The sequence below is a fragment of the Giraffa tippelskirchi genome, chromosome 14 (genome assembly GCF_054371585.1).
Source record: "Giraffa tippelskirchi isolate mGirTip1 chromosome 14, T2T-mGirTip1v1.2.pri, whole genome shotgun sequence".
Taxonomy (NCBI): Eukaryota; Metazoa; Chordata; class Mammalia; order Artiodactyla; family Giraffidae; genus Giraffa; species Giraffa tippelskirchi.
Window position 1 is genome coordinate 49,798,286 of NC_137288.1, and position 20,108 is coordinate 49,818,393.

Consider the following 20,108-nt stretch of genomic DNA (forward strand, 5'->3'; position numbering starts at 1 on the left):
ACCACCAGCATTCCTGACAGAGGGCTCCTGGCATGAATCTTGTAAAGTATCCACCTTCTTAAGAAAAATGACTTGGCAGGAGATGAGTGGAAGTTTGCAGGTTAGTCACCCAGAAAGAAAGAAAGGTAAAATTAAAATGGTTTGGGATTAAAAGCGGTGCCTTTGAACTCAGGCAGCCCTCTCTGGGTTGCACTGCTTCTCTCAATTAAGTTCCTTAAACGAGCGCTTTATTCCGCCCCGAGTTTTCAAAGAATGTTCTGCTCTGTGAAACACTTTATGTCTTTCATGTGCTGAGTGTCCTCTGGGCGAATGGTGTGATCAAGTTGTTGTTTAAAAGTTTGATAGGAACACAGAAGGAGTCACTAGATTTGTGTCTGTGTTTTTGAAAAGAATGGATCAGTTGCTGGTGGATAGTAAAAACCTAAAAGCTGAACCCAGTGGCTTCAAGACAGTTTTCAGTCTTGAAACTTCCTTGGTCCTTCATGCCCTAAAGGCAAAATGTGTAATAATTACAAATTCTGAAATGAACTGGCTGATATGCTGGCCAAGGGATTGAAAAACCATGAAACCAAAGACTGAACCAACCAGTACGGGACACGATACCATGTCTGTTCTGAAGGCAGGAGGAAGGACACTTGTGAGCATTCACCTCTGCTGCTGCTTTGTGCTCTTTCTATGAAACAAGTTTAAGTTTCTGATGAGAGAATTTTCTGTCCCTCTCCCACCACATTTCTGTCCAGCAGATTACAAATCAAAAAGTAGATGGGAAATGTTGGAGGCTTATTCTCATCTCCCTCGTCCAGTGGAGGTGTATTTGAAGAGTCATGAACAAAGACTAAGCAGAGTCTGTATCTTTAGAACACACATGCTTTGTCCCTGCAAGTTCAGTTATGAGACTCAAATCATAAAGACCCTTGCTCGTTGGAAGAAAAGCTATGACAAACCTAGACAGCGTATTAAAAAGCAGAGGTACCAATTTGCCGACAAAGGTCTGTATTAAAGCCATGGTTTTTCCAGTAGTCATGTATGGATGTGAGAGTCGGTCCATAAAGAAGGCTGAGCACTGAAGCATTTATCCATTTGAATTGTGGTTCTAGAAAAGACTCTTGAGAGTCCTTTGGACAGCAACGAGATCAAACCAGTCAACCCTAAAGGAAATCAACCCTGAATATTCATTGGAAGGACTGATGCTGAAGCTGAAGCTCCAATACTTTGGCCACCTGATGTGAAGAGCTGACTTATTGGAAAAGACCCTGATACTGGGAAAGATTGAAGGCAAAAGGAGAAGAGGGCGGCAGAGGATGAGATGGTTGCATAGCATCACTGACTCAATGGACAAGAATTTGAGCAAACTCCAGGAGATAGTGGCGGACAGAGGAGACTGGTGTGCTGCAGTCCATGGGGTTGCAAAGAGTTGGACATGACTGAGTGAATAACAAGTCTTGAATAACAACAACTTATCTTAGGGAAACTCAGTCACACCTGTTACAGAATCCTGTGCTCCATGGGTCCCATCCACATCAAAGCTACCTTTCAGGACTAAATCTAGTTTCAAAGAGAGAAACGCTAGTCCTATGCTGTTCTTTCTTCTTTACACATTTTTTTCCTGTACCTCCTGTCAAAGGCTGAATACACATGGAATTTGGAGATACTGTCCTTCAAAAGTTCAGTATCTTGGTGTTTTGGGAAATGGTACTTAACCGATGTAAAAATCCAAGATGTGTCATTACATAAAAGACAGATGGAAAGGATGGTGAGGGAGGTGATGAGATTGAGGTCAAGAATTAAGACACCCTAACAAAGAGATTCACTCTTTCTTGTCAGACCAGCTTCCCAGTTAGAATGGAGCACAGAGGAACCTATGGGTAATGCAGTCCTTGTTCACAAATTCAGTGGAAGTGTCCTGCTCCCCACTTGAATGTGGTTAGCATAGTCCTATTGACAGATTTTAAAACTACTCAACACAAGCATCCACTGGTCATTTAAAACCCTCCACGTTCATCATCCTTTTGCCCAAAGCTCTTTTTAAGCAAAGAAAATTAGAATAGGTTTTCTACATGAAGACTCACTCTAGGCCGAATAATTGTAATGCATTTGTCAAGTAAAAGGGCGGGATGGTAATGATGAGAGCGGGCTTGATATCAGCTGATAGTGTCTGTGAGGGCCCGGCTTGTTGCCATTCTCCTGTTAGTACCAGCTGGGCAGGTTCTGTATTCTTGATGGGCTGTTGCCATGGGAACCTTGGTTGGGAGCCTCAACAAAACATGCTTGAGCTGATTGTGCCCCAGAAGGAATGACTTTCCCTCCGCAACAAGAACATTAGGTCATTTGTTGGCTCCTGACCCCAGGTAATGAACAAAAGCCTGAGAAGTCTCACTTACAGTTGTCTTTCATTGAGTCCTGTTTTGGGGTCAACTGGGGGCCACTGGCTTGTGAGTCAGATGGTAATTTTTCTTTTTGCAAAGTAAATTATCTTGAAAAGCATGTAAAAAAGAAGAGAAAGATGGGAGGGAAGAGGGAGGAGGAGGATGGGCGGGAACGAAAGAAGGAAAAAGAAAAGAAAGGAAGAAAGAAAATGTATGAGGCATATAAGGAATTATACCAGTTTCCGGGCTTTTGAAATCTGAAATGCATGAATGCCACGCCTTTAAAACTCAGGTGTACCCAGAGGAGCTATTTGGCTAGGCCGTGGTATCGTTAACTTGGCAAAGAAAAGAGATTGTTTGTCGAGTATAATAGGGAGGGTGGGTGCTCATCTGTGCCCTGCTCCAGGGAAGCCGAGAGCGGTTGGATTGATCCAAAGCCTCTGGGTTGGCAGATGCTGGATGTTTCTGACTGCCAAAGGTCTTGCCAAGTCTCTGGTCCCTGAACAGTCTGTCAGAAGATGCTGCCTCGATTTTGGCTTTTTGTTTTTAACATCCTGCTTAGTCAAAAAGCACAAATCGCTGCAAGCCCAAATATTTACATATTTAAGTCAGTCACGATAAGAGGTCTTTTGTAGCAGTTGACACAGTGTTAAAAGAGAGAACAATGCTCCTTTCCCACAGGCTTGTTCCCCCCAGTTTGAGGCTTTAACGTGCAAAGCTTTAACATGTGAAGCAAGGGAGATGTTAAAAACTCAGAACTGTATAGGAATAGAGGTAATTTTAGTGAAGGAACAAAAGCAGGCATTTGTTTCTAGAAATAGAGAACAGGTCCCATAATGAGCGCTCAAGCTTTCCTTTCACACTTGTGTTGAATCTGTGTGTTCACAAACCTGCTGAAATGGCAGGTGTCATTCACAAGCACTTTTTTTTTTTCCCCTTGCTGTTCAGCATGGCTTGCAGGATCTAAGTTCCCCTATCAGGGATGGAACCCAGGGCCCTGGCAGTGAAAGCACTGGACTGCTAGGGAATTCCCCACAAGCACATTTCAATGTCAGCATTTCCTCCCTTAAACATAAGTGTGTCCTGGAGGGTCTCTGTGTCTGACAAGGAGAGAAGGAGATGGTTCCACCAAGTGGGGATAAGAAAGGGCAGAGGCTATTATGCAAATTCATCTGTTCCCATTCTCATACCATAAATGAAATACAGATGAAAGATATTGTTTTCCTTTGCATACACACACCTCCAAATACGCACATCCTGCCCTGGACTAGACAGCATATTAAAAAGCAGAGACGTCACTTTGCCAACAAAGGTCTGTCTAGTCAAAGCTATTGTTTTTCCAGTAGTCATGTATGGATGTGAGAGTTGGACCACAACTCTCACAGAAAGCTGAGCGCCGAACAACTGATGATTTTAAACGGTGGTGTTGGAGAAGACTCTTGAGAGTGCCTTGGGCTGCCAGTCAATCCTAAAGGAAATCAGTCCTGAATATTCATTGGAAGGCTGATGCTGAAGCTAAAAGTGCAATGCTTTGGCCACCTGATGTGAAGAACAGACTCATTGGAAAAGACCCTGATGCTGGCAAAGATTGAAGGCAGGAGGAGAAGGGGACGACAGAGGATGAGATGGTTGGATAACATCACCAACTCAATGGACATGAGTTTGAGCAAGCTCTGGGAGATGGTGATGGACAGGGAAGCCTGGTGTGCTGCAGTCCATGGGGTTGCAAAGAGTAGGACATGACTGAGCAAATGAACTGACTGACTGATTGACTGCCCTGGACATTCACTGTCATCTAACCTCACCTATTTAACAAGGAAATGGTGGGGATCGGGGAGTTGATGAGGGACCCATTTATTCTGGGATAAGTTTTCTCCTCTGGTTCCCTGGGCTCTGAAAGTAAACAGTCTTTTCAGTAACTGACTCTCACTTGGACGATCTCCAGATAAAGAGGCCAGCCAGTTAATAAGTAGTTTACAAAGACATAGGAGGAAATATTAAATACACATACACTAGGAAAATAACATTCTGGAGTTTTCTTGGCAGAAAATTGCTGTGAGACCAGTAGCTTTTCTCTGTGCATGTCCATTTGTCATTTTGACAATGTTAATAAATAACCCCAAAGCACGCCATTTTGAAGCTTTCAGCTCCCCTTAACTCTTTCAGTTGTGAAGACCAAAGATAATTGCTTTATAAATTGTCCCAAAATAAATCACAAATATCTAACCTTATAAAATGTAGTTGAGTTGGGATGTGGGCAGGAGACTGGAACCTGTACTGCATGCTTATCCACACTTGTCTCTTGTTTCTGAACTAGAGATTATGAGAGCAATATAGTGACCTGGGAAATATAGGAATAAACAGAAAGGCAAGACCTAGGAGACTGGGTCTAGACATCAACTAAGAGTCTTCATCTTGGGATTTCCCTGGTGGTCCAGTGGCTAAGACCCCGAGTTCCCAACGCAGGCGGCCTGGGTTTGATTCCTGGTCAGGGAACTAGATCCCACATACCAGAACTAAAGATCCTGTGTGCCTCAACTAAGACCCAGAGCAGCTAAATAATTTTTTAAAAAAGAGTTTCCATCTGTGTGTAATGCTCTTTCAAAATTGAGGGAACACTGCTGAAATGTTGAATCAGAGAACATACACCTAAAAAAGGTATAGATGTTCACTGTATCCAACTCAAAACCTTTAGATATGGAAAGGTAAAGTTACTTTTAACTTGGGTCTCTTTGTTTGGAATGCTCTTTTTCTCCCTGTGATTCCATACATTCCAGTATATTCCATGACCTTCCAACCAGAGAGTAGTGCTGATAACTGGGCTCACCCCATCCACAGGCCAAATAAAACCTACACTGATGACTTCTGCTTCTCGCCAAGAATAGAGTAAGAATGACTGAATTGATTTACATGTCTGTCTGAAACAACTGTAAAAGACTTACATACACACAAATGAATTGTATTTATATGACCTAACAATGGACAATTGGAAATGGAAATAAAAATAAATTTACAACAGCAAGAAAAATACGAAATATCAGTGGGTAAAGCTGAAAAAATATGTGCAGGGCCTAAAATAGCTGTAAAAATAAAAAAAGAGCTTTGAAAAAGAAGGAAGTTGGTAGACTTACATTACCTGATTTCAAGACTTACTATACAGCTACAATAGTCTAGACAGTGTTGTATCGGTGTGAAGATGGATAATTAGATCAATGGAACAACACAGAAAAGGCAAAATTATATCTATCTCTTTATATCAATAAATATTTGAGAGAAGGCTCAAGGGATATTCATATGCAAAAATTAAGCTTTGATCCATACCTCACACCATGTATAAAAATTACTTGAAATATAGGTCCTAGACCATAAAATCTAAAACAACATTCTGGAAGAAAACATAGAAAAACCTTGTTACCTTGAATTAGCTAAAGATTTCTTAGCTATGACACTGAAAGCACAATCCAGGGACAGGAGGAGGATTTGGGGAGTGATGGATGTGTTCTCTGTGTTTCTCCAATGGCTCAGCAGTAAAGAATCTGCCTGCAATGCTGGAGACCGGAGTTTGATGCCTGGGTAGGAAAGATCCTCTGGAGAAAGGAATGGCAACCCACTCCAATATTCTTGCCTGGAGAATCCAATGGACAGAGGAGCCTGGTGGGCTACAGTCCATGGGGTCGCAAAGAGTCGGACATGACTGAGCACGCATGCAGTTTGAAGTTCTACTTCCTGCACATTTTTTCTTTTTAAAAATTTGCTTAATGTTTATGTGTACTTGTGCTTAGTTGCTCCAGGGAATCTTCCCAACCCAGGGATTGAACCCAGTCTCCCACATTGCAGGCAGATTCTTTACCAGCTGAGGCACCAGGGAAGTTTTATGAACATAAGTTTTATGTACTTAACACTTAATCCTCAAAACTCCCCCAGGTGTATAAGTGTTCTCGCCACGCATTGGATCTGATTAGGAATTCCACCAGTCTTCTTGAAGAAATCTTTAACAGGTTCTGACCTGTCCCCTCTCACCCGGCCACTCACCAGACCTGCCTCACTGCCATTGTCTGGAGATTCCTCTCCATCATCCTGAGACTTCCCTTTCCCCTTTCTTGTGCTGGATCACCTGTTTCCTGGATTCCATATTTACTTCTTTTTTAAAAAATATTTATTTATTTTGGCTACACTGGGTCCCACATTGTTGTAGCATGTGGGATCCAGCTCCCTGACCAAGGATTGAACCCAGGTCGCTTGCATTGGGAATGCAGTGTTAGCCACTGGACCAGCAGGGAAGTCCCTGTATATTTACTTCTTTCTTTGCTTTTTTCCTTTTTGTACTTCTTTTCTAGAAATGTCTTCAGTTGTATCTTTCAACTCTTCTGTTCGGTTTTCCAGTTCTCTGTTAAGTTTTTTAATTTCTAAGAGCCCTTTTCTTTCCATCCCATCTCTCCACTCCCCACCAGGTATACAGGTAGATGCTCTGTAAGGGACCGCATCAATTTCCACTTCCTTCACAGGGATTTCCTTGCCTAACCTTCCTCTCTTTTCTCTAAAAAAAAAAAAAAAAATTAAAAATTTCTGGATTTTCCTGAAAATGTTCGGTTCTCGTTTCATGGCTTTTCTCTGGTCTCTGTGAGTTTGCTGATTCTTAGCTGTCTGCTCCTCCTTGAAAGTCATAGAAAAATCCTCCTGGAAGTCTGTGGAGACAGGCTCATTCACTGTGATCCTCAGTGTTGGGTGATCTAACTGCAGAATCCCTGATGGCAGTTTCTTTGGTTCTTTGGGCTCAGGCTGGCCCATTCCCCCACTACAGGCTGTTCATACACCTACGTAGAGGGAATGTGTCCTGCCGGGATCCTGGGAGCCGAGAGAGCATAGAACACTTAGGGCAGCTGCCTCGACATTCTGTTTGTGAATTTTCATTTATCCTCCTATTTTCAGTACAGCAACCCTACCCTCAACTGTTTGCCTGTCTTCTAGACCCAGGACCATTTATTTTGACCTCTGAAGGGAAGCCTCCAGCCTCCTGCCAGAGTAGGGAAGAGCCATCTGTCACCTGACTCAGCAGATTCAGGCAGTTTTAGCTCCACCCCCAGCCCTATGTCCAGTGCTGTCAATGCCCACGCCTTTTGTAGGTTCTGAAACTTAAGTTGAATTATATCTTAGATTTCTGCATGGCTAGCTTTAGATTCAGCTTTCTCTAGCTTTAGATTAGCTTTCACCTAAGCCAATTATCATGTGTCTGTCTGCCTTCTAGCTCCCACAATCTTGCTGCTGTATTTTTTCCTCTCTTTTTCTCATCCTCTACAACTTGTGCCAAAACAAACACAAAATCCTTTTATTGTCATTTAGTTTCAGAGGTCCTCAAAGATCGATGTGTGTATATTTTTTTCACCACCTTTAATAAAAAGTCAATCTAGCAATAATGCATATTCAACAGGGAGAGAAATTTAACTCATATTCTTAAATATTGTGTAACCATTAAAAGAAGTATTTGTCATGAATTTTTAATAATGAGAAAGATTTTGTTGTAATATCAGTTGATTTTTAAAATATTTGTGAATTTTTTACAAAAGATGATTTCAACAACTTTCAAAATGTTCATGGAGAAAGCATGGTTAATGAGTAGGATTATGGAAAATTTTATTTTTATTTTGGCAATTTATAAATTTTCATAGTATATAAATATTATCTTACTTTTCTTGTCATTAATTAGATTACTTAATGATTCACAATTATTATAGAAAAAGTGTTGTTGCTTAGTCACTAAGTCATATAATACTTAAAAAGATATCTATCCATGCATATAATCACAGTTTTTTCAGTTGCTCCAAAGTTCACTGGAGAGTTATAAACTGTTAACATGCTGCTGTATGTTTTCCTCTCAGTAAATCTGCATGCTATTTTTATAATAAAAATAATAATATTCTTCCTCTTTGTATCCACTGTTAAGAGTCTTGGAGTCAGTCATGGGCTAACGTAAGAAAGTCTAGTTTGAACTACTGTTGAAATACAATTGTTACTTGGAAAGAAAGGGGAGATCCCTATGAGCCTTTTAGCTTTCTCATCTTAGTCAATGGAAGGGATTGGTTTACTAGATTTGCTAATTATCAGCTTGGAAGACAGGAAGACCTCATGAGAACTCCTGGGGAGCAGTCCAGGGAATGGGAGAGAATGGAGGCAGGATGCTTAGAGGGCCTGGGATAGAGCATAGAGCATGGCTGAGGGGAGCGTTCCTGGGGGAGAGCTGATCCACTTTGCTTAGGATCAGTCCTGCAGAGCAGCAAAAATATGCCATGTGGATCCTATCGAATAATCCTACTGGTTGACCTGTGAAACAAGAATTGGGGACAAAGACCTAATGTTGGGGGCTTCCCAGGTGGTGCTAGTGGTAAAGAATCTGTCTGCCAATGCAGGAGATGCAGGAGACAAGGATTCCATCCCTGGGTCGGAAAGATTTCCTGGAGGAGGAAATGGCAACCCACTCCAGTATTCTTGCCTGGAGAATTCCATGGTCAGAGGAGACTGGTTGGCTATAGTCCATGAGGCTGCAAAGAGTCAGACACAGCTGAGTGACTGAGCACATAAAGCACACAGCTAATGTTGGACGAAGAGGCGACATTGCTTTATTAGCCTGAAGAAAGTTTTGAAGTCTTGCTTCAAAAACCCCATGCATTCATTGACCCTGGACTGGTGCTGCCGTAGCATTTAAACTAGTGACCTCCAGACAGCCTTCCTCTGTGCATGGTCCCTGCCTGCGAATAAGTGAGCAAGATACGTGATCCTCCCGTTTGGATTCCTTTTCTTGAAGTAGATTGGTTATCAGTGCATCTTATCTTTTTAGTAATGAGTTACTAACTTTTTCTTTTGTTTCAATAGGAAGCACTGAATAGCACCCTGAATTTACAAGTCTACCTTTTAATAGATGAGTCAGCCAAATGGACTCTGCTATGTTAGATTTAGTTCCTAAATCATGATGGTTTCAACAAGTGATATTGAGTCTCAGCCTCTTACAAAGTCTTTAATTTACTTTTATTTTTGGCTGCACTGGGTCTTTGTTGCATTGTGTGGGCTTTCTCTAGTTGCAGCAAGCAGGGGCTACTCTTCACTGAGGTAGGTGGGTTTCTCATCCTGGTGGCTTCTCTTGTTTCTGAGCTTGGGCTCTAAGGTGCAGGGGGTTCGGTAGTTGGTGGCTTGACGGCTCTAAAGCACAGGCTCGGTATTTGTGGTACATGGGCTTATTTACTCCAAGGCATGTGGGATTTTCCCAGACCAGGGATGGAACCCATGCATTGGCTGGCAGGTTCTTATCCACTGTGCCCAGGAAGCCCATCTTACAAAGCCTTTTAATCTTCCTCTTTGCACTATCTCTTTGCTTCTCTTGCTCTGTTTTCTTTCTTTTTTCACTTTTTGTTAGGCTAGTGTCATTTATTAATCTGTTTATTTGGGAAAGTGAGAGATGGATTGTAGTAGCCATTCAATGTGAAAACAACAGTCTTATCTTTATCAGTAGATAATTAAAAAATAATTTAAAATATTAAAAAAAAAACCCAGCTGTCTTTAAGAAACCTCATCTACCCAGTTTTGTATTTTAAGATCCTATCTAAATGAATGACTACCAGCAAAATTATAAAAAGAATTATAATTAGAGACAGAAGAAACAAGTAATCTCTGCTTGTTTGACAGCAAATTTCTTATGGAAAGGTTGAAAACAATCACTAACATCAATTTTTAATGCTTATGTATTTCATAGCAGTTAACTACATAGTGACCTTCGAGAATAGGTATGTTTTGGAAGTTAAAGCACCACCAAAATTGGGGCTGCCAGCCCTTTGGGGGGATGTATTTAAAAGAAATTACTCAGTATACTAAGGAACAGCAATAATTTATTAAATGTTCAACTTTTTAATAACGTGATAAAAATAGCTCATTTTAAGTTTGGGGGTTGCTATTAGCATATAATGTTTAACATTCCTACAGAAATGGACAAGTGTCAGGGCATGAATTTGGCGCTATAGAATTGCTAACTGCAGGAGAAATGTTTGAAGTACATTTTAAAAATTAGGATGATTTTCTCTTATCTTTAAGGAAAAAATGGTATAATTGCTTTCTTGAGACTTCACTCTTTAGAGAGATTCTATTCATGTTATATGTAATATAATGTGATATCCTTCCATATCTCTGATAATTTTTCTTACTCCGAAGGCTCCTGTGTCTGAAATTAATATAGCAGCTCCTTCTTTTTTTTTTAACTTTATTTTTGGCTGCGCTGGGTCTTCGTTGCTGCTTGAGGGCTTCTCTCTAGTTGCTCCAAGCAGAGGCTACTCTCTAGTTGTGGTGCACAGGCTTTTCATTGTGGTGGCTTCTCTTGTTGTGGAGCATGGGCTCTAGGCATGCGGGCTTCAGTAGTTGTGGTGCACGGACTTAGCTGTTCCGTGGCAATGTGGGATCTAGACCAGGGATTGAACCTTAACCACTGGACCTCCAGGGAAGTCCACTCCTGCTTGCTTTTGACTAGTATTAATACAGTATGGACCTAATAGAAGCAGAAGATATTAAGAAGAGGTGGCAATAATATACAGAAGAGCTATACAAAAAAGATCTTCATGACCCAGATAACCACGATGATGTGATCACTCACCTAGAGCCAGACATCCTGGAATGCGAAGTCAAGTGGGCCTTAGTAAGCATCACTATGAACAAAGCTAGTGGAGGTGACTGAATTCCAGCTGAGCTATTTCAAATCCTAAAAGATGATGCTGTGAAAGTGCTACACTCAATATGCCAGCAAATTTGGAAAACTCAGCACTGGCCACAGGACTGGAAAAGGTCAGTTTTCATTCCAATCCCAAAAGAAAGGCAATGCCAAAGAACATTCAAGCTACTGCACAATTGCACTCATCTCTCACGCTAGCAAAATAATGCTCAAAATTCTCCAAGCCAGGCTTCAACAGTACTTGAACCATGAACTTCCAGATATTCAAGCTGGGCTTAGAAAAGGCAGAGGAACCAGAGATCAAATTGCCAACATCCATTGGATCATCGAAAAAACAAGAGAGTTCCAGAAAAACATCTATTTCTGCTTTATTGACTACACTAAAGCCTTTGACTGTGTGGATCACAGCAAACTGTGGAAAATTCTTAAAGAGATGGGAATACCAGACCACCTGACCTGCCTCCTGACAACTCTGTGTGCAGGTCAAGAAGCAACAGTTAGAACTGGACATGGAACAACAGACTGGTTCCAAATCGGGAAAGGAGTACGTCAAGCCTGTATATTGTCACTCTGCTTACTCAACTTATATGCAGAGTACATCATGCGAAATGCCAGGCTGGATGAAGCACAAGCTGGAATCAAGATTGCTGGGAGAAATATCAATAACCTCAGATATGCAGATGACACCACCCTTATGGCAGGAAGCAAAGAACTAAAGAGCCTCTTGATGAAAGTGAAAGAGGAGAGTGAAAAAGTTGGCTTAAAACTCAACATTCAGCAAACTAAGATCATGGCATCTGGTCCCATCACTTCATGGCAAATAGATGGGGAAACAGTGGAAACAGTGACGGACTTTTATTTTTGGGGGGCTCCAAAATCACTGCAGATGGTGACTGCAGCCATGAAATTAAAAGACGCTTGCTCCTTGGAAGAAAAGCTATGACCAACCTAGATGGCATATTAAAAAACAGAGACATTAGTTTACTAACAGAGGTCCCTCTAGTCAAAGCCATGGTTTTCCCAGTAGTCATGTATGGATGTGAGAGTTGGACCATAAAGAAAGCTGAGTGCTGAACAGTTGATGCTTTTGAACTGTGGTGTTGGAGAAGATTCTTGAGAGTCCCTTGGACTTCAAGGAGATCAAACCGGTTAATCCTAAAGCAATCCTGAATATTCAGTGGAAGACTGATGCTGAAGCTTAAACTTCAATACTCGATGGCCACCTGATGTGAAGAACTAACTCACTGGAAAAGACCCTGATGCTGGGAAAGATTGAAGGCAGTAGGAGAAGTGGACAACAGAGGATGAGATGGTTGGATGGCATCACCGAGTTGGTGGACATGAGTTTGAGCAAGCTCCAAGAGTTGGTGATGGACAGGGAAGCCTGGTGTGCTGCAGTCCATGGGGTCTAGAGTTGGACACAATTGAGTCACTGAACTGAACTGAATTGAATGCAATATATTTTTCTCTATCACTTTACTTTTAATCTGTGTCTTTATATTTAACATGGATTTCTTATAGAAAACACAAAATTGGGTATTATTTTTTATGCATTCTGACAACCTCTGTCTTCTAATTGGTGTATTTAGACCACTGACAAAATGATTATTGATATAGTTGGATTAATATCTACGAGATTTCTGTTTCCTTGTCCTCTGTTCCTATTGTTGTCTTCTGCACATTTCCCTCTTAGCATATATGTTATACTTTCTTGTTTTTACTTTTTAGTGGTTGCCTTAGTAGATTTACAACTGGTCCAAGTTCATTTTCAAATAATACTATATCACTTCAAGAGTATTGAACATACCCTATAATGATTAAGTAGCCCTAATCTTACTTCTCATCCTTTGTATTATTGGTGTCATTCAATTTACTTCTACTAAAGAGTATAATATATTCATACATATTGTTCCTGTTATTATTTGGAACAAAGTATTACCTGTTAGATCCATTAAGAATAAGACGAAGTTTTTATTTTAGTTTCATTTATTTATTCTCTGATGCTCTTCCTTTCTTCATGTAGATCTGAGTTTCTGGCTTATACCATTTTCTTTCTCTCTGAAGAACTTCTTTTAACATTTCTTACAAGTTGGGTCTACAAATTGACAAATTTCCTCAATTTTTGTTTGTCTGAGAAAATTTTTATTTTTTCTTGTCTTTTGAAGGATAGTTTCACAGCATACAGGATTCTAGGTTGGTGTTTTTATCTTTTAGATATTAAATATTTCACTCTATTTTCTTCTTACTAGTATGGTTTTTGAGGAAGAGTCACATACAATCCTAATTTTTGCTCCTCCATAAGAAAAATGTCTTCCTTCTGGCTTTTTATCAGGATTTTTCCCTTGGTTTTCTTTGAGTATGGCATGCCTAGCTGTGATGAATTGGGCATTTATCCTGCTTGGCCTTCTGTGAGCTTCCTGGATCTGTGGTTTGGTGTCTGACACTAATTTGGGGCCGTTCTCAGTCACTGTTGGTTCAAATGTTGCTTTGGTTCCTTTTTCTCCTTTCCTTCTGGTGTTCTCATTATGTACGTTAAACCTTATATAACTGCCTCATTATTCTTGGATATTTTGTTGTGATTTTTTTTCAGGGTTGTTTTTTTCCCTCTTTGCTGCCAGTTTGGGGAGTTCCTGTTGTTGCATCCTCAAGCTCAGAGGTTCTTTCCTCAGGCATAGCTCATCTGCTAATGAGCCCATCAAAAGCATGCTTCATTTCTGGTAGTGTTTCTGATCCCTAGCATTTGTTTTTTATTCTTTCTTAGAGTTTCCATCTCTCTGCTGACATTGTTCATCTATTTTTGTATGCTGTTTACTCTTTCCATTATGGTCCTTAACATTTTAATCATGGTTTAAAAAATACCTGGTCTGATATATCCAACATTCTTAAAGATGCCTCTGGGTTAACGCTTGTTCAGTCTTAACAAGTTGTGTTTTTACCTTTTATTATACCTTGTAGGGTTTCCCTGGTGGCTCAGCTGGTGAAGAATCTGCCTACAATGTGGGAGACCTGGGTTCGATCCCTGAGTTAGGAAGATCCCCTGGAGAAGGGAAGGACAACCCATGCCTTGTAAGTCATTGTTGAAAGATGGACATGATGTAGTGGGTAAAAAGAACTGTGGTGTGTAATAAGTGAAGTGAAGTGAAAGTTGCTCAGTCATGTCCGACTCTTTGTGACCCTATGGACTATATAGTCCATGGAATTCACCAGGCCGGAATACTGGAGTGGGTAGCCTTTACCTTCTCCAGGGGATCTTCCCAACCCAGGGATCAAACCCAGGTTTCCCGCATTGCAGGCAGATTCTTTACTAAATTGAGCCACAAGGAAAGCCCAAGCATACTGGAGTGGGTAGCCTATCCCTTCTCCGCGGATCTTCCGACCCAGGAATCAAACCGGGGTCTCCTACATTGCAAGTGGATTCTTTACCAACTGAGCTATCAGGGAAGCCCACGGTGAGTAATAGGTGTTTAGTAAATACAGTGGTAAGGTGAGGGGCGAGGGGAAGCATTTTCTAGCCCTACGATTAGGTCAATCAATGAGCCTGTGCCCTTGGATAGTGAACTTCAGCAGTATTTCTCACCCCCTTCCCCTCCCCACCGTGGTACAAGTTTGCAAGAGGGGGCCGAGGTTAGGTATTTCCCTTCTCTCTTCTGATTAGAAACCAAAGAGATTAGGCTCTGGGGTTCCCAGGTGGCTCAGCAGTAATGAGTCTGCCTGCCAATTCAGGAGACATGGGTTTGATCCCAAGGTCAGGAAGATCCCCTGGAGAAGGAAGTGGCAACCCACTCCAATATTCTTGCCTGTAGAATCTCATGGACAGAGGAGCCTGGTGGGCTGCAGTCCATGGGGTCCCAAAGAGTTGGACCCAACTGAGCAACTGGGCAACAACAACAAGATTAGGCTCTGGTAAGTTAGTTTCTCCCACAGGCAGAGCTTTTTAGGAACAGAATGCTCTGGCATATTTCAGAATAGTTCCTTTTCCCCTCTTTCTGCCAGAAGCACAGGGTGGGGATGGGACTCTTCTCTGCTTTCTACTGTGAGGACCTGGTAGAGCTTCTGCAGGTAAAACTCATGAACTATGGAGGCACCCCCATAACTGGGTCCCCATAAAGCTTTTAACTCTCAGACTTGTCCTCACTGAGCTGCCAGCAGTTCATCAATCACCGTTCAGGTTTTCCTGTCCTGGCACTGGTTCCCATGGGGCTTTCTTTTGTGGGTTTCTACTCCAGTAAGTTGTGATTCTCTGTGTGTCTGTCTGTCTCTCCAGTTCTTAGAGCAGTAATTTGCCCTGTGGCCTCACATCTCTGACTGGTTTAAGAAGAATTGTTGATTTTTCAGTTTGAAAAGTTTTTTACTTGTTAAGACAGAGTGGTGACTTCTAAGCTCTTTACCTGCTGGACCAGAAACTGCCTGTTATCTTCTTTTTACATATAAAGAAACCAAGGCACAAAGAAGTTTAATAATTTGATCAAGGCCTCCCAGCTAGCATGTGGAAGTGCCAGGATTTGAATCTCGGTGCTTAAGCTCAGGAATCTGTGCCCGTAACCATCATCGAGGAGAACAAGCAAGTTGGGCCAGTGGGGGAAGGAGAAATATGTTTTCGTACCATGAGATCTTTCATATCTCCTAAGTTTACATTTTCTTCTGAATTTTTTTTTTTTTTGGCCATGCCTTGTGGCATGCCATCTAGTTCCCAGATCAGGGATTGAACCCATGTCCCCTGCATTGGGAGCTCAAAGTCTTAATCACTAAGACCACCAGGGAAGTCATTACATTTTTTTCAAAACATTTTCTAAAACCGTGAAAGGAACATGTGCCAGAAGGGCTGGTTTGAAAATGATGATTACTATAACTTGAAGTAGATATAATAATTAAACATTTTAAAGTAAAGGGGGGAAAATTCACTCCTAAATCTACAGTTTTTACAGATTACATTTCAGTCCTTGTCCATCTTTGTGAATATTATATGTGGGTATTATTGTCCTGTTTTTCACTTAACATTGTACCATGGGAATTTCTCCCATGTTTCCATATCTTCTTTACAAATCATATTTAACAGCTGTATAATAGCCTGTCTTGGCGATGTGCTATAATTTACAAAAGCATTCTTGTTTTGCTTGACATTTGATAATTGATATATTTTTTTACAATAATTGATAATGTTCCACAGTGGTTTCCCTTTCACTGAGTGATTTCATTCAGGATAGCCTCATGAAAGGAATTACTGGGTCAGTGTATCTGGATAGATGTAGAATTATCACCAATTTTTGTCATAGTAATTTCCAGAAGGACTGTACCAATTTTATGGGCTTCCAGTATTGTATAATTATATCAAATATAATAATATAAAATGTTATATATACATATATGGAAAATCTTTTAGATGCAAGGGTAGTGTCAAACTAAGAGACTGTAAAATAAGACCCCTTCCATGAACTGAAACATGGCTTATTCTCAGATTTAAGTTTATGTTACATGGGGCCTTGTTTATAGGAGACATTCCATAGAATATTTTTTTGGATGTGGACCATTTTTAAAGTCTTTATTGAAGTTGTTTCAATATTGCTTCTATTTTATGTTTCGGTTTTTTGGCCTCGAGGCATGTGGGATCTTAACTCCCCAACCAGGGATCAAACCTGGGGGAAGTCCCCATAGACATTTATTGATTGGATAGATGATGAATGGATGGATGAATGACATCCAAGTGATTTCTCCTAAACACTTAAAAAGTTAGTGACAAAGTTGCAATGATTTCCTGATTTAGGATATAGAGTTCTTTCTCCTACAATAACTGCATTCTTACCCCATCCAGTCAACAGTTACTATATACTTAGTATATGAAAAGCATAGTCTGGAAGCTGAGGGGTCTGTGTGATCAGTAAACATAGTCCCATCTATCATGGTCCTTACAGTTTGGGAAACTCACCTACCTCTGCGGACCAAATCCTCATTATAAAATGAAGATGCTGACCTCAGAAGTTCCCTTCAGCTTCTGGATTCTGTGATCTTCTCAAACTCTAAATTTCTTACTTCTGAATACTAAGACTCTCAGCCAATTTTAAAGAGCAATCTAAAAGGACTTTCTCGGTGGTCCAGTGGTTGAGAGCCCACTTGCCAAAGCAGGGGACAAGGGTTCTAACCCTGATCTGGGAAGATTCCACATGCGGCAGAGCAACCAAACCTGTGTTTTCCACAACTGCTGAGCCACTACAGAAGCCTGTGCCCTAGAGCCTGGACTCTGAAGCAACAGCAGCCAGCATGAGAAGCCCTCGCCCTGCAGCCAGAGAAAGCCTGTGTGCAGCAATAAAGACCCAGTGCAGCCAAAAATAAATAAATAAATATAAATGTTTTTTAAATCTAGCTTTTTTTAAAGAGCAACCTAAAGAAACTAGTGATTCTGTGTAATGACAGGAAGTCTTCTTCCTACAAGTCTTCCTACTCCTCATTTGTTCTTTCATTCATCATTCTTTGAGCACATGCTAAACACGAGACACTATTTAGTTCTAGAAGTAAGAAAGAAAAAAAAAAAAGAAAGTCCTCCTCTCTTAAAACATCTTATTGTCTAAGATGGGAAAGCTTTCTGAAGAGGAGCAGTTTGGGAACACAGCAGTACTTCACACAATGCTTGTATGTATGTGTGAATGGGATGTGCTTATTCTGCTGTCAGGGAGGGGAGAAGCTCCCCTTTGCTCCTCTCTGAGTTCCTGTGGCTGGACCAGTCATAACATTGACACAAGACAGATTTACAGGAGAAAAATAAAAATTTAATTTGTGTGCATAGAGGTCGCAGAGAAATGGAACCTAAGAAGTGGCCAAAGCAAATAGCCTTTATACTTTGTAGACAAAGAAGCAATAAATTTGAGAGGGAGTGACAGGACAAAGAAACAGGTTTGGGTGTTTAATTAGTAAGGAATTTAAGCAGAGTTTGGACTTGGGTAGTGATTTAATGAAGAAATAACAAGTGTGCAGGCTTCTCGGCCCGGAATCCCATCTCTGATGATAACAATGTCTTTTCCGCTCCCAGTACAAGAAGGGCACCTTTCATGTGGGAGATTTATTTCCTGCTTTCAGGGAGACTAGAGAGGGTAAAGGTATCATTCTTTGCATTGACTGTTCCTTAAGTAATTTTAATTCAAACTAATCATCATGCTATTGAGGCCTATTTTGGGCCCCAATACTACCATTCTGGGACTTCCCAGGTAGCACTAGTGGTAAAGAACCCACCTTCCAGTGCAGGAGACATAAGAGATGCGGGTTCAATCCCTGGGTCAGGAAGATCCCCTAGAAGAGGGCATGGCAACCCATTCCAGTATTCTTGCCTGGAGAATTCCATGGACAGAGGAGCCTGGTGGGCTACAGCCCATAGTGTTGCAAAGAGTGGGGCACGACTGAAGCAATTTAGCACGCACTACTATTCTAGCTAAAATGTAAATAAAATGGTCTCCAGTATTAACGCAGGGAAAGAAACAGCTAATACTGACTTAGGCTTACCCTCTAATGCTCCCAGAAGCTAATGGGAATTACCATTGAATATTGAAGGTTTATCATGGGGAAAAATACTTGTATTTTTGTACTTGCCAACATCAAGATGAAAGAGGATGAATGCATGTAGACTCACCATTTCTCCTCTTCTACTTGCACTCCTACGGACTGGAACTTACTGGGTGCTTTATTTCCCCCTGTTTTGTCAGGTTCTTCAGCATCATCCACCTGAAGAAATAGCCACAAGTAGAGGTGCTCTATTTTAGTCATCTTGCTTGAAAAACAAAGTCTCGTTTCATTAGAAACATCTGTAATATTACTGGAATGTTTGGTGATATGTTCAATATTTGTGTATTTGATGAACAGCATCACTACATAATTAGCGTGCACTTTGACTCTGCTGATCTTAGTAAAATGCAGTTTTGTTCACTCCCAAGTTGCCCAATAAATGTCTGATTTCTGCAGAGATTTGTTAGGATGTACTTACTTGTGAGCACTATACTAGGAGGGAGTACCTCGTGGGATGGGCTTCCCTGGTGGCTCAGATGGTAAAGAATCCACCTGTAATGCAGGAGACCTCGGTTCGATCCCTGGGTTGGGAAGATCCCCTGGAGAAGGGAAAGGCTACCCACTCCAGTATTCTGGCGTGGAGAATTCCTGGACTACAGTCCATGGGGTCGCAAAGAGTCGAACACGACTAAGAGACTTTCGCTTTCACTTCATGGGATTGTGCTTTTTAAAGTTTTGAATTTGCACATAACAAAATACAAAAGAAGGAAGAAATTGCACTTATTGTAGTTAGAACTGTTGATACTGGGATATTTAACTATAAGCTTATTAAGATGAACTGTAGAGTACTTCATTTTTTCCCTCTTAAATTAAGGAATTGGCTTTGGCCATCATTTCATAGCTTCTAAATAGCTATGCGTATGTTATAATTGATATAGAAAATATATCTAAATAAAACCGATAGCTTATGTGACAGATCAGACCCAACTCAAATTTGAAACAAATTTTGTGACTATTCAGAGCAATTAGTTTTATTCATTTTTTTCTTAATAAATTATTTATTTTCTAAATATAAAAACAATTTAATGTAAGTCTTATAAAGCTAAAACACAACTACTGAGTCTAAGAGCCACAACTAGTGAAGTCCATGTGCCTAAAGTCTGTGCTCCGCAAGAAGAGAAGCCCCTGCAGTAAGCCCACGCATCGCAACTAGAGACAGCCCACATGAGGCAACAATGACCCAGAACAACCATAAAAAAAAAAAAAGAACCAGGATGCTCCATGCCCTGAGAAAAGGAGAAAGAAGGGAAGCAGGGGTCCGAGGACGGGAGAAGAGGCTGCTGTATCCTGTCCTAGGCTGGCCCCCACATCCAGACGCATAGCTTATTTGCATCAAAATGTTGTCATTTTAAGCTTTAGTTATTGCCAGTAAATTTATCTCTGACTTTAATTCCCTGGTGGCTCAGATGGTAAAGCGTCTGCCTACAATGCGGGAGACCTGGGTTCGATCCCCAGGTTGAGAAGATCCCCTGGAGAAGGAAATAGCAACC

The 20,108-nt window shown here is 41.0% G+C and overlaps 1 protein-coding gene and 1 long non-coding RNA gene across 13 annotated transcripts in view; one reads left to right on the plus strand and one right to left on the minus strand.

Annotated features, from left to right (window-relative positions):
* The window catches only part of DLGAP1 (DLG associated protein 1), a 762,891-nt gene that overhangs the window by 27,798 nt on the left and 714,985 nt on the right, over positions 1–20,108 (minus strand). For all 11 annotated transcript variants that reach the window (XM_081561948.1, XM_081561958.1, XM_081561955.1 and 8 more), the window contains one exon: positions 18,686–18,777. In XM_081561948.1, coding sequence (XP_081418074.1) covers positions 18,686–18,777 — 92 coding nt within the window. The remainder of the gene's footprint in view (positions 1–18,685; positions 18,778–20,108) is intronic.
* LOC145534451 (uncharacterized) overlaps positions 1–20,108 on the plus strand; it is a 38,515-nt gene that overhangs the window by 7,918 nt on the left and 10,489 nt on the right. Inside the window, exon 2 of one of the 2 annotated variants that reach the window (XR_014074635.1) lies at positions 14,026–14,136. This is a non-coding gene — a long non-coding RNA (uncharacterized LOC145534451). Of the gene's footprint in view, positions 1–2,221; positions 2,349–14,025; positions 14,137–20,108 lie in introns of those variants that run through there. The other variant, XR_014074636.1, reaches the window with a different exon arrangement.